This window comes from Tigriopus californicus, chromosome 4 (assembly GCF_007210705.1).
Source record: "Tigriopus californicus strain San Diego chromosome 4, Tcal_SD_v2.1, whole genome shotgun sequence".
Taxonomy (NCBI): domain Eukaryota; kingdom Metazoa; phylum Arthropoda; class Copepoda; order Harpacticoida; family Harpacticidae; genus Tigriopus; species Tigriopus californicus.
The window spans coordinates 11,196,187-11,211,030 of NC_081443.1; the positions used below are offsets into that span (position 1 = coordinate 11,196,187).

A 14,844-nucleotide genomic window follows, 5' to 3' on the forward strand; every position below is an offset into this window, starting at 1 on the left:
CTCACATAGCATCTCTTAAAGAGAATAAAATCAGGAGGCCCCTTTTTTTAATAGTCAATTGTAAAAAGAGGGGCACGCCGTTCATTTCGTGACATGCTATCGGTTGCGTTTCCGAATGAATCATTAATAAAAAAAGCTTGATCGAGCAAGAAATTGAAATAGGCGATTGCAGTAAACTAGGCTGTATTTGTAGATACTAGATTTCAGACAATCGACCACTCACTTGGCTAAATAGTGCAATGGAAAGTATCCTGGATGGAATGGAGCACAAACTGGTTAACAGTACTGGTTAGTCAACCGGGTGGTCGGTCGCGCGGCTTTCAGAATCTAGAAATCTATGACAATAGTCACTTTCTTTTCACACGCTGGTGATGCTTCAAATCACAGTTGTTAATTCTCAACCCTAGTAGTGCCCTTGCTTATAATCCGGTTCTCGCTAAATTTGTGATTGTTCCAGACAATCCGACCCAGAGGACAACTCGATCCACGGGACAACTCGATCCACGGGACAACTCGATCCACGGGACAGCTCTATCCAGGGGACAACTTTTTGAGCCTTGATTGTGCCCAATTCCTTCCCAAACGCTATGAATAACTTGCATTTTTTGCTTTTCTTTTTTCTACTCGATACTTAGACATGAAGATGGGTAAGATTTGATCCCGAGTCTTTAGCTGGATTCTTGGATACAGTCGTCTCTCTCCTCTCGTCTCACCGTCTCACCACGATGGTCAAAAAAACCTTTTCAAGTATTGAGAGAAATGCGCAAATCCATCTTAACAGTCTTCTTCCTTGCAAAAACCACAAGAAGTAATTTTGACATGATTGATTTATTGAATTCTGGCACAAATTTAGCGCTCATATGGCTAAAAGTTAACAAGATTTGTTGGGATATTTCTGTTGTACTTCAAAAAGGATTTTGAACCAGTGTGGCAGTCGTCTCTCTGGTGAGACGAGAGGGGTAAGCTGATCAACGAAGAATCCAGCTTTTGTTTCAGCGGCTTATCAACTTGTAAGACTGGGATCAGTCTTTAACACTCCTGATTTGGCCACATAATGCTCTTCAAAGATAATTTTGCTGAAACCATGGAATTTAAATGTCTGAAATAGAGCTTGTATTCATAAGTGTCCCGATATGCATTTAAGAAGCCCTTTCAAATCAATGCTAGTGTAATTCATGCTTAAGGCATCGTTCGCACGATAATTCTAGAAGTTCCTGCCAGCTATGACCCATGGTCCTTACCTAGCTAACGTTTTGCTGGCGGCTGTTTTTTTGGATGTTTTGACAAAGACGTCAAAAGATAACAAAACCTGACTTAACTTGACCTAACCTAACTTAAACTAACACCATGCCCTGTCTGTTGCAAGGGTCCCCATCCCAGCGGCCTCGGGTGCGAGGGCGCTATCCCTGTAGGGGCTTGCACACAAGGATTCTAAAAAAGTGGCAGTTGCCAGCAAAAGGTTACCTACCTAAGGATGATAGCTATGACCCCTCAGAAAAGATAAATGTGATCAAATCAAAGTTTCTCTTTTATCTCATAGTTATTTTTTTATCTTTTAGTGTTCTCCCTTTTCAACGTGGTGTCTTTTAATAACGGACCTTGCACGAGTTCAAGCTCAGTCGGGAGGTAAGCAATCTAAAACCCAGAATAGAGACTTGAACCTGGAAAAAGTCGTTCCGACAATGCAAGTTTATGGACGACCACCAATCATGATGATAAAGCAATCAAATTTTAAAGGATTGTGATCGTAATCAAGCTTTTTTTCGTAGTCATTTCTCATATATCCTTTTAGTGGGACCAACGGAAACCGAAATGGCACGTGTTACACCTCTGATGAATGTACTCAGAGAGGCGGAAGTCCATCTGGAAATTGTGCCGCAGGGTAAGAAGGCGGTGTTCTGGTCATATTATTTCGTTTTTATTGAAAGAATATACATGCTCGCTTATATTTTTGCTTGTAGATTCGGCGTGTGTTGTGTGTTTTATTTATCATCCGGTGGATCAACGTCCCAGAATTGTTCCTACCTTCGCAATGATAATTTCCCGTCAGGATTGTCTGGATCCAGTGGCCAGAGCTACACGATAAATAAATGTTCTTGCGGTAAGCTACTGTCGAGGAGTGGCCAACAACAGCTGAATATTGTTATCGAAATTTGGTTGAAGTAGGAGCAACCCCAATTTAGCACCATTTTTTTTAAAGTTTTTTTTTCTTCGTTCAGAGGAACCAACTGAAGTTGTAGGATCCGGATACAACAACCTTTTCCGGAGAAAATTGCAGTGTATTTTTTGCTGCTAACCTTTGCTAATCAAGTTTAATCAAAGAAACTTACTTGAATAATCTAGCGACCCTGGATTCAGAGACGTGCGAGGTTTGACAAATGGCTCCACTTAAAAAATTAACGATCAGTAGAACTAAAAAGTTTCCAAACAGATTTTGAACTAATGCACAGTATAAGAAAAAGTTCTATTTTGACAAGGATCATTGAATATTTTCTTGAAGGACACTGCCAAATTTCATTTGAAGACAAGCTGATTCATGGATACGGCATTTTAGATTGTGACTACTATTTTGTTACTTTCTAAATGCTTTCTGAACCCATTTTTTCATAAATTAGATTGCTATATATTTCATTAGATTATTCAGATTAACATTTTCACATGAGTGATTCCTGAGTCTATCAAGAAACAAGTCCCTCTATACTTTACAATGTAATTTTGTTGAACACGGTTGTACTTTCTTTTTTGAGGTGCTTTAGTCCAACTCGAGACTGGTAATATACGAAAATATCAATGTGTCAACTACATTTTATTGAGAAATAACACAAAATACTATTGTCATGAGAAAACACACTTTAAAACCCGTGGAATGAGTTGGTTAAATCCATGGTGGATCAAATTTGTCATAAATCATTCAAAGCTTTGCCCTGTTATGCTATGCAAACGCGCGACTTCTTTTTAGAAGCAACTGACTCCCTGTTGATAAGGTTTCCAAACAAAGCCGTGTTTCTTTCAGAATTGGCAGCCAATCAGATCGGTCGAATTTGATGACGTTTACTCAACCTCGCGTATCTATGCCTAGAGCATCCATAGTAATACAATATCATAAGAAATCTGAAAATAAAGTAGTTTGTTTCGTACAAAATAATAGCGTGAGTATCAATATTGATAATGGCACCCAAAAAGTCTTCAGCCATTGTTGCTCGCCCAAAATCAGGGTTTGAGTAACACCGTTAAAAGTAAGCTTTATTTTTGAGTATATGATACGCGTAACGAATTACTTTTCTCGATAGGTAACGGTATCGATAACAGAACGAGGTTTATAGCCGTTACCTCCGCATGGTTTCTCCGCCTTTTTTTTAAAGTTTTGTTTTTGCAATTTATCCCTACTTTTTCTGCAAAACTAATGGTGTAGGTAAAGGGTTTAAGCCCTGATCATAATTCACTAGAAGTGCAGAGTTCGGTCCAATTGGAACATTGGACTCGTTTTTGAACAGGAGGCTCACTCAACGTTTTGGCTCGAGCATGTCGTTATTGTACAACAGAGCTAGTCACGGCTAGTAGCGACTTAGCAATCAAAATTAATTTCAAATCTTGATTTAGATCAAATGATAAACTTATTCCTCGAATTTGTTCGTTTTTGATGCTAATATGAATGTCCTTTTCCATACATTAATAATAAATCCTTGATTTGTTTTCAAACCCTTTTGACATAAAGTATGCGTAGATGTGAAATAGATTGCAGACATAGTACAACCACCTTGCTTATGAATTCCATCCATCTTCAATAACTCTTTTATCATTGCAACTTTTTAAGATACTTTATTTCAAATCTTGAAAATCAGCTTTGTCTGAGTAATGAACTTCTCCTTTAAAATCAGAACACATCATGACGTGTTTTCTTGATGCATGGGATAAATAGTCATGAGGTGGATGTTAATTTGGAAGTATTGACTTACTATTAATGTCAAGAAACTTGGAAAACTTTCTTAACAAATATTCTGCAATTTATTTCCTCCCTCTGACACTATGTGTTTTTCTGCTAATGAACTGAGATTGATTTTTTTTCACGAAATATTACGGATGTGCAAGATGCTGATCAGTGTAGGGAGCAGCAAGGACAAGACTAGAATCTGCTCCCTAGAAATAGCAGGTTCAAATCCGTGGTGGGAGATATTACGACTTAATTTTCCTTTTCAACTACGTGTTGCTTGATATATGTAGAAGGCAAAAATTGCCCTTACAGCCCCAGAACGTGTTTGTGCCTATGTTTTGAAAAGCCTATTTGCAATTTTTGTGCAAATTCGGTTAAATTATTATGCAAATTTGCTGTCAATATTGACCATATTTGTCTACAAGTTTGGCCGGCCCTTATCACTTGGTTTTGATGGGATATATTGATGGTATCTTTTTTCCCTATATTTCAGACGTGTGTTATTTAAGATTGGACTTTTTAACCTTCTCCATCTTGGGAATGGCCGACAATGAGGAAGTTATGGGTGGTATGTGCGTGGACACTCTGAAAATCACCGTGAGTTCCTGTCCTATTTTTTCAAATTTACTAGTCGGAAAGTCAAGAACGTTATCAAATTCATCTAATCTTTTATAATAGTCCAGCTCCAACGAACCTATACCGGAAATTTGTGGACAAATTTCTGGTCAGCACAGTGAGTAAATAAGCAAATGTAAATCATGGCACTTTTTGAAATATATTCACAGTTATAACTTGCTCTCATCTACTGTAGTCTACGTCGATATGGACCAAGGATGCTCAGGAAATGCCAAACTGGATTTCTCATTTACGGGCACTGCCTCCACAAGAATTTTTGAAATCAAGGCCACTCAGATCAAATGTGGATCGAGATCAACGTAAGTTCCAAATCCAATCCCTTTGAACAGCAACATTACTTTAATCTCAAATCTCAAGTTCTTATGTTGTTTGGGTCATTAAAAATCCCGCCAATTGCCACTACATTATTTGCAATGAAAAATGAGCAGAAAGCGGCATTTCTCAAATATATGAGCAATTGTGCCAAAAGAATGGGTAAACGAAAAAACTTGACAACTGACAAAAAGTATTTTAATCAACTTGAAATTAACCAATATCATTATGACTAAATTTGAACGAATTTTCGTTTCTAGGCCCCCTGATGGTTGTCTGCAATATCATACGGAATTGGACGGGCGAATTCAGACCTTTAATTACGCCCCCACCGATGAGACCCATCTACCGAATCAGGAGTAAGTGCAACAGTTGTTTAGTTTTAGTTGGTAATATCATTTAGATCAACTGCTTTTGATTTGCGTTTAGGTATGCCATTTGTATTCGTCAAGAGCTTGGATATTGTTGCGTCGAGTACACGGTGTGTCCCGATGATGTTCCTTTAGGATTCACCCTCGGCGTATTAGAACCGGAAATGGCCAAGCATGACTCCGATTGTGAGAGCGTTGATTTCGTTGGAATTGAAGGTACGAGCATTTTTACTACTTGTGCTTTCAGCAATTAAATCAATGAACAGGAAGATGTTTCTCTACCTCCTCTCACATTCCTCTTATTTAGGACAAACAAACGCAAAAACGCTAGAATACGCTCTAAGACATCTGACTTGAACGAGGGATTTTTGCTGAACAACTTACTGCTATTCTATTCAAACACTGGGTAATATTTTACCCAGTCGCATTTCAAACTATGCGTTCACGAAACCCCGTGGTACTCTCTCATTGATTTGCAGTCTTTGTAGTCTTTTGTCTTAGTTGGTGTCTTTCTTAAATTCTCGGTCTACCAAACTTTTTGATGGGTGTCTACAAAAACGTTTTACACTCATCTTCACAAAGAACATGAATACTTGTTGTGCACACGTTGTAATTTGGCAAAATCACTAAATGATCTGTATATCCAAGATTGACAGAACTTTAAAGTTCAAGCATACAACAAATCATGAACCAATGGAAGATGGGGGACGGGGATTCTAGGGTCCAGAATTAACAAATGGAAAGAGAGTAAGGGCATTCCTTGCCTTCCCTTCAGTGGGTGAATAAATGGGAATCGCTATTGATTCATACAATATGGTATGTTTTTCACGGCTCTTTGGTAAGACGTGATTACTTTAAAACCTAATAAATTTATGGCTCATTTACGTGCACCGTAAGTTTAGCTTTATGAGTTTTTCTTTGATGCCGTAACGCAGAATATTAAGTTTCGAATCAGCATCGTGTTTTGTGTGCACCTAGGTTAGGTTTATTAATTACTTGTGTTTCTCTGTCTTTTATCTCTGGCTTACTATCTCCATCCTAGATTTATATGTTCAGTTTGATATGAGGTAGCTTATTGCTATTTTGTCTTGTTGTCCTGTGTCTCAAGACGACTTGATATACCCTATAGCCTTTTTAGTATTCTTTTTATCTCTTGGTCTTTTTATCCCATTGCTAATAGCATGCACCAAAGATGACCTCACCTTAAAAAAAAATTCTTGTACTTATAAATACATTCAAACTAAATGCTTCTAATTCATGACGGATGCAATAGTTCAAAGTCAGCAAAGAGGCAGGACAATGCTTAGGCTTAATCTTGAAAGGGAAGGATCCATCCATAGCCAATAAATCCTTTACCTTTGAACCTTTAAGTGCAAGGGTCAATCAGACCAGGGTGCTGCGTGAGCAACGGACTCACCCAGAAGTCGAGAGGCCGTCTGGTTTGCCTAGTGTAGAGGTTGAAGAAATACCTCCACTTGAAATAGAGCACAAAAAGACAGATGTAGAGAAAACAATCGTAAGCAGTCCTGTCCTGATACAGGCCCCCTTCTTGTTCTGTAAGCTCGTTCTTATCTGCTTTCAGATTCACAGGAAGTGAGTTGAACCAGGCAGCTTGCTCGAAGGTTTTCTTTGTCGAGGGACTTTCATTTTCCGGGTAGCGTAGTAGAGTAGTCTGGATAGGTATATTCCCATTGCGAAATCGACATCTCAGTCTTTCGATCGATCGCTGATCAACTAGTTGACAGCGTTAATTTTTTGTGCTCCGAGATTTAGATCTCCAAGTTAAAAAACCGGGACGAAATCTCCACTCACGATAGCTCATTCGAATCGTGAATATTTCTGGGTTCGAGGGTGTTAACCTTTGTGCGGAAAAGAGCCCATTAGGGCCTGAAAGGCCCCAAAGATGAAAACACCATCATCATTGAACACTCGTGCTTATGCGAGCATAGTAAGCTGTGGCAGCTTGGCCAAAGATGTTGAAGCTCGTAAAGCAAAGGACGACCTATTGTCTTTGGTATTGGACTTCAAGTGTCACGAAAACCCAGGTGCCCCAGTAACTGATAAGGTCATCGCAGATTTCCTCTTCGATGAGTTAAGATTGCAACGATCCGAAATCATCGGCCTTGTTCAACTCGGTGGGGGTAGTGTTCAACGCTCCATCAAAGTTGAAACAGCTCGGACCCTTGAATATAAAGTCTCGTTTTGAAGACAAGATATTCTACCAAAGAGAAGTGGCTGGTAGGAAGTGGCTCTGTTCCATTCGGAGCGGCAATTCGGCCTCTTACATGAGGTTTTTTTAACGTCCCAGGATGGGTCGTTAATGAGGAGTTGCTCATCGCTATAGCATCCTTCGCAAAGCCATTGGGTGAAATAGAAAAGGAATATTTTGGAAAATTTCAAGACCCCCGCTTGAGGGGATTAACAAAATGGGCATCGGAGGCTATTGGATCAAATTTAGGTGCCGTTCCAGACTTTGTGTCAATCGGTTCAAAAAAGATCCGGATATACACCCGAGAATCAAATCCCGAAGTGTTTCCACTTGTCGACAAGAAGGTCACATTAAGGCAAATTGCCCGTCTGCCCAAAAACTTGTCGAAGCAACCCAACTCCCTGTCCTTCAGATGGAAGAAGAGCAAAAAGAGGCAGAAGAACCCACCTCGGAATCGGACGATTCTGTTGTCTTCGAGGATTGCACCAAAGAGAACGGGGACCCTCAATCCTCGAATAAGGCGAAACATCAGTCAATTTTGGGGGTGCCCTCGAATGTTGCGAACAAAAATGCGGACCAAGATAAGCCCCCAACAGGAATAATGGATAGCGTCCTCCTTGGTGCCACTCCAAACCTAAACGCCGAAGGTGATCATGATCAGAGCCTCTCTCCGCATTTAAAGAGAAAATCGCCATCATCAGCCACCACACCAGTTTCGACGGATGCTAATATCACAAAGAAGAAAGGAAGAACGGACAAGGAGGCTCCTCCTAAAACCGTGGTTACGAGATCTGAAAGCTCGGCGTTATGAATCCTATTTGTATTGTTCAATGCTGTCTAGCCTTTCCTCTTTCCCGTTCATGTTCTTCTGTTGTTTGTCTTTTCACTCTATTCTTGGTTCTATCTGTGTTGGTTGCTTCATGGCGAAAGATGGGTGGATTTGGAAAGCCGTGCTGCTGGAGTAAATGCTTGAATGAAACAGGATGATGGTGGACGAGGAAAACCTATCTGTTCTTGACGACCTTGGCTATGTGGATGCGTTGGAAATAGGTGAGCAGTGGCTGATTTCGATCAACGTAAGATCCATTGTCGGTAACGAGTCGAAAGTAAGAGATCTCCTTGAAACACAAAAACCAAAAATTGTTGCAATGCAGGAGGTGTGGCAAGTTGATAAAGTTAACTTGTCATTTGATCATTATCAATTGGATTTTGAAACTAGAATTGGAAAACGAGAGGGCGGGTTGGCTTTGTAATACATGAGTCTCTTTCATATACAAAAGGCCCCCAATTAAATCTAATAACACCTGATTGCGAAATTATCGGAATGGAATCTACGGAGAACTTTGTTTTATCAGTATATATTCCACCTAACTCCAATATTAATGATGCAACTAGAGAACTAGATCGAGTCATCTCTATGTGCCAACAAAAACCATTGTATGTTTGCGGCGATTTTAATACAGATTTTTTGAAAGATAACTCTAAAAGCACGAAATTGAACAATTTGACGATAGGCTTCCATTTAGTCCCATTGATTAACAAACCGTCTAGATAAACGATGAACAACTTCATCTCAGATCGACAATATCTTTACCAATAGTAATTACAGTACTAAATGTGGCATTTTATTATGTGATGTTAGCGATCATCTTGGTCTCTTTGTTAACCTTGGTAAAAAACGCATCGAACGCCCTGCTGCTCATTCACCCCTACGGCAAATGACAGGGAAAAACAACATCAAATCTTGCGGAAAGCCCTCCACGGAATACAATGGCACTTACCACGAAACGACGCTGAAAAATCGTTTGAAGAATTCATATCCAAAATTGTGCAAGCCTTTCATGTTTCTTGTCCATCTAAAACCCTCGACCAATATAGTCGACTCAAAAAATACAGCCCTGGATAACAAATGGCCTTTTGAAGTCTCGGAAAAAGAAGCAAAAGTTGCTTCCACGTACCAGAAATTTCCAAGTAAAGAGAACAAATGTAATTTTAGTAGATACTCCAACATTTACAACAAACTTGTTAAACGTGCCAAGGAGCATTATTGGCGAAATTACTTTAAAGGGAACGTCGGAAATTCTAATAAAACTTGGAAAGGGGCAAAACGTTTGTTAGGATACGCTCCCAAAAAGAGTAAGACGATAGGCAAGCTAAAAATACATGATCAAGAGGTGACTGAAAAACAAGAGATTGCAAATTTATTTAATAATAATTTTCCCAAGTAGGAGCAAGCCTTAGTCGCAATCTGCCTAAGCATGCCACAGAAAATTGTTGCCATTTCATACCCTCATCTTCAACCCCCAGAGCGTATTATTTTAAGTTAGTTACTCGACTAGAAGTTTTAAAAATTATCGACAAGTTACCTAAAAAACATAGTAACGGAATCGATGGCATATCCAATATGGTTTTAAAAGGCATCAAACAAGAAATTGCTGGTCCTTTTGCTCGGGTTATCACGTCTTCGTTAATTAGCGGATTTATTCCCTCGAGATGGAAATCAGCCAAGGTTTTCCCTTTGTACAAAGGAGGAGATCCTAGTGATATGGCTAACTATCGTCCAATTAGCATTTTGTCATCCCTTTCTAAAGTTCTTGAGAAAGTTGTTTATCAACAATTTTTTAACCCTTTTAACGACCATCATCTTACTGAAGTGCAGTTTGGCTTTCGTCCACAGTACTCGACCATGCATGCCATACATAATTTCCTGCAAAACATTTCCCTTAACTCCGAGTTCAAGTACTCAGTTGGTGTATTTATCGATTTAAAGAAAGCATTTGATACAGTCGATCATAACATTTTATTAGCAAAACTCCTCAAGTATGGATCCGCCAAAATATAGTGCGTTGGGTAAGAAACTATCTAACAAACAGAGCTCAACGAGTAGAAATTGAAGGCCTATTTTCAGAATATGCCCAAGTGTCGTGCGGAGTGCCACAAGGCAGTATACTAGGACCACTACTGTTTTTAATCTATATAAATGACCTCCCGCTAGCAACAAACTTCAAAGTGACAATGTTTGCCGATGACACGACTCTTCAGCATTTTAGCACTGACTTGCCTACATTGGAAACCGAAACTAGTCAATGGCTAGTCGGCATTGCAGACTGGTTTGAGATCAATAAGTTGACGATTAACCTTGCCAAAACAAAGTTAATTTTGTTTAGTCCTAATAACGCCTTTTATAACCTGAACATAATAATTAATGGACATTGTATCAATCAGGTTGGGTGGAGACACCCTGAAAAAAACGACAAAATTTTTAGGATTATACATTGATGACAAACTCAGTTGAAAGACCCAAATTTTAGAAATAGGTCAATCAATTCGACGAAGCCTTTTCACTTGCTTTCAAGCCCGAACACGCTTCCGACTACTATCAGGCAGATTTTATACAATGCGTTGATAAAGTCGCGACTAGAATATGGTATCGAATACTTTGGACATTCCTCTGCCATGAAAGGATTAGTCTCGTTGCAAAAAAGTGCCGTTCGTTGGGTAGTAGGCGCAAAACGAAAAGCCCATACAAGTGAGATCTTTAAGCGATTGAACATTTTAAAGATTAATGACTCAGTAAGAGTTCATCAACTCAAGTATATGGCAAAATGTATGAAAAGTCATGTTCCACCTGTCGTGAATTTATTCAAAGCAAACCCAAGCGAGCAGGGGAGTTTTTCATCCTACCATTTCACCGACAATCTTGGTTCCAAAACTTGCCACACTTCCTCTTTCCAAAAACGTGGAATGATCATAATTTAAAGGGAAATTCTCAAATGAACCTCTCAGAAAAAGACTCGGTAAAGCAATGGGTGCACCGTTTGTCGAAGTCAATCACTAGCTCTTATTACACCTCATGCTCCACTAACCACTGTTTTTTTGCACTGGCATCCGCGATCCTGCTTCCACCTGAAGCCAAACTAGAGGAAGGCTTTGTGGTCTGGTTCCGATGAGGTGGGCCTCTCTTTCTCGTCCGAAGCCTCAAAGGCATTGCATCAATTGACAATACCTGAACTGAGACGCTTAAACGCGCTATAATTTCTTTATCACACACCACATCCCTATCACCCCGCATCTTGAATATGCATCACCCATTTGGGCTCCAATGAGTTGAGCAGGTTTGCAAAAGGTCGAAGAAGTCCAAAGATGTTTCACTAGGAACATCACAGGATTGAGAGAGCTCTCGTATTGGGAGAGACTTAAACAGTTGGGACTGAACAGTGTTAAGAGAAGGTACGAAAGGTATCTGGTCCTGTACGTCGTCAAAAGCATTCATGAGCTTTGTCCCAGTCCAGGATTTAGGGTCAATTCTAGTGACCGTCGAGGCTTAATGTGCATTTTGAGAGCACCTTCAAGCCCTCGAGAATCCAGGCTAGTTCGAACAATGAATTTCACATCTCTTCTTTCTCGGGCTCCTTCATTGTTTAATTTGCTTCCCTCTAATATTCGTAGGGAATACGTAGGCCTTGCTGATCCGGTAGCATCTTTCAAGTCAGACTTGGACAAATTTTTAGATAGCATTTCAGATCAACCCTACATTCAAGGACTAGCTCGGTCTGCCAACTCAAATTCGTTGTTAGAAAAATATCATATTAAGATTGAAAGATAACAAATAGTCAAATTATAACCTTTCATTTTAATACTAGTGGGGATAACAATCCCTGTAGCGGTTAGAAAAGCCCGTGAGAGACTGAGAGACTCCTCAATTCATCGTAAAATTGAATACCCTGTCAGTCCTTCTAACAGACTGCAGCATTCAAAATTACATTCAATAGAATAAGTATTTCTGTTGTTGGAACATTTAAGGCAAAAATTCCCAATGAACTCTCGTTCTTTGGGAACAAATAGGAGAACAATTAGTCCAAAAGGATTAATGTGGGTCAGGCTCGTTTTGAACAAATTTTTAAAATTTTCATTAACTTCCTTGCCCTTTCTTTTTGTTTGCTATTTCTTGACTTTTTTTTGTAATCTTATTAATCATAATTCGCCTCCTTAAGTATCTATCTAGCACTTGGCAAGGTTTCTTACCTTCCTTGGCTATTTGATGATGCAAGAGATACATGTTACTCTTCAGAAATTTGCACCTCCGGAAATGCGCAATAACCAAATTAACAATATTAATTTGAGCCATACAAACTGTATGTACAGTTTATCCGACCACTTTCCGGAGCACAGCAACTGTCAATACTTCATTATACAAATTTGAAATTCTCAAGCTTTCTAACTAAGACTTTGACTTTCATAAAAAAAATTGTAAAATACTATCCCATTGCAAACGAGGCTCCAACATTTAAAAATTCGGAGATCTTCCATTGAATACACTTTCAAAACAACGAACTAAAAACATCTATAACTTATTTACAGGATCTTCCTCTGCATGCCGACAATCTGGAACACCTGCTATGCTTTATTCAAAATATTGCGGCGATAAACTAAACGATTTCACAGAGGGAAAACTGCATGTTCCTATTTGCGGTAAGTTCGTGTACAAAAAATCAATTTGTTGTCTTGCTGACGGGCATTACTATTCTTTCGACTGCCTTTGTTCAGGACGACATTAATCTCAAACTTCTCAAAGACAGAGTTAAGAAATTGATACCAAATCAATGATAGTTTTGTTCAACGTTTTCGGGAAGGGGACAATTCAAATTGTTGTAGAAGCATGTCATTTCATCACAATCCGCCATGGAACTATAGATCACGGGGCGGCACAAATATTCTGAATTTATTTTTCTGAATAATTCAACACATAAAGCCCCATCTTTAAGAGAAACCTTGCTTTTAATCTAAAGATGATGATGAGTGACTTTGGTGTCTTGAAATTGAAAAAGCCGCTGCAACAGAGTAAGAAAAGTAGTTCATGAAAGTAACTAAATCTATAATTCTTGATCAATCGATCAATTATTTTTGTAAATCAAATATTTTGATAATTTTTCTTTCTTTATTGCGACAAATTTGTCATTGGACTATTGGTAGATTTACAGGTATGCATGATAACTTTTGTTCCCTACTACGGGGTCTTCTCTTTGGAAGTTTTGGGTTGGGCTGTTATTTCTTCAAGATATGTTTTTGTAAATATGATATGTAAATCAGTATTCACTCTTTTGTCATTTCTATTGCCATATTGTTGCCAAATTCTCATTGGGATGCATTTTTATGTTTGATGTGACTGGTTTCCGCAAGCAACTCCGGTAACAACACCTTGACATGTTTTGTAACAAATTAAAGTAAATTTCAAAAAACCCGAAGAAACAACGCCGCTTAGACCTATTTAACTTAGTCCGTGCAGGAATATAGCTTTTTTGTCAAGAAGAAGGTCTGGTTTTGTCGGATCCTAGCCCAAATGTGTTCGAATATTTCCCGAGAAACTTGGTAAGGCAACCACCGTAACGCGAAGCGCAAAATGAAACGAGGAGAGACGAATGCATCCAAGAAACTAGTTTTAAAACCGTGTTAACGCCTTGAAAGAGAAAATGAGGATGATGCAGCTAAAAAAGCTATTATCAAGCGCTATCATCGTTTTGCAACTACATTTAGAAAAAAATCCCTCAAATTCTCGCATTTTCTTGGTTTCTTTTTTATTAATACTTCCGTTTCTTTACAGATTGTACGCCTCCTTTCCTTGTACGAATTTATACAAATATGTTCTCCGATAAATCAATCGCAGCCGATCCGAATACAAAACCTAGTAGAGGTGAGAATAAACTTCGTGGTGTCACCCATTGACCCCCGTTAATGGATTTATTTTGCGTTTTAGGAGTGTGCTTGGAGTACGTTCAAATTCCTTGCAACTAATTGGATTTCTCCCCGCCAAAGTTCTTAATCGGGGTTATCCCGAACATTAAATCGACTATTGTTCATTTGTTTTTGAATGACTAGTGTAATATGCTCAAAGGAAACGAATAAAGTAATGTCAAGAACAATTACTCAGATGATCTTAGGATGAATACTAGAAAAACATTTCAAAATAGTGATTAGCCAATGCAAGAAACATTTTCGTAAAAAGGAAGTCATCGTCTATTAGTAATCGAAATCAAATTCCATTATTAAGTTCTAAAGATTCAGTTAATGTAATTTATTTTCGACTTTGTTAAAACCTTTGACAAAATAGGGGTTAGAGAAGGGGGAAAGTATTTTTTGAAGAAAAGCGGAAAGAGTAACTGGCAAGAGCAACTACGAGGAAGAACAAAAACACATTCACAATGTCTTAAGAAGATAATGGAAGATTTTGAATGAATTGGACTTCCTTTCACATATATAGGGGATGGAGTGAATCCAAACCCCACAAAATCAAGATATATTGATTAACAAGAATAATTCGAACTTTAGGTTTCATATTTTACTTCAGGTTCTCCTGGTTTTCTTCGACTAAATTCGTCTCTTGACCA

General features: G+C 38.8%; 1 protein-coding gene across 1 annotated transcript; it reads left to right on the forward strand.

Moving 5' to 3' along the window:
* Positions 1-1,559: 1,559 nt before the first annotated feature.
* LOC131879202 (uncharacterized) lies at positions 1,560-14,355 on the forward strand (the record flags this gene model as incomplete). Its single annotated transcript, XM_059225447.1, is given in 11 exon segments — positions 1,560-1,626; positions 1,793-1,882; positions 1,962-2,101; positions 4,425-4,528; positions 4,610-4,664; positions 4,743-4,866; positions 5,140-5,238; positions 5,309-5,466; positions 12,821-12,931; positions 14,061-14,150; positions 14,214-14,355. Coding segments are annotated over 11 exon segments (1,076 nt in total), but the record flags the coding sequence as incomplete, so codon positions are not given.
* Positions 14,356-14,844: the final 489 nt, after the last annotated feature.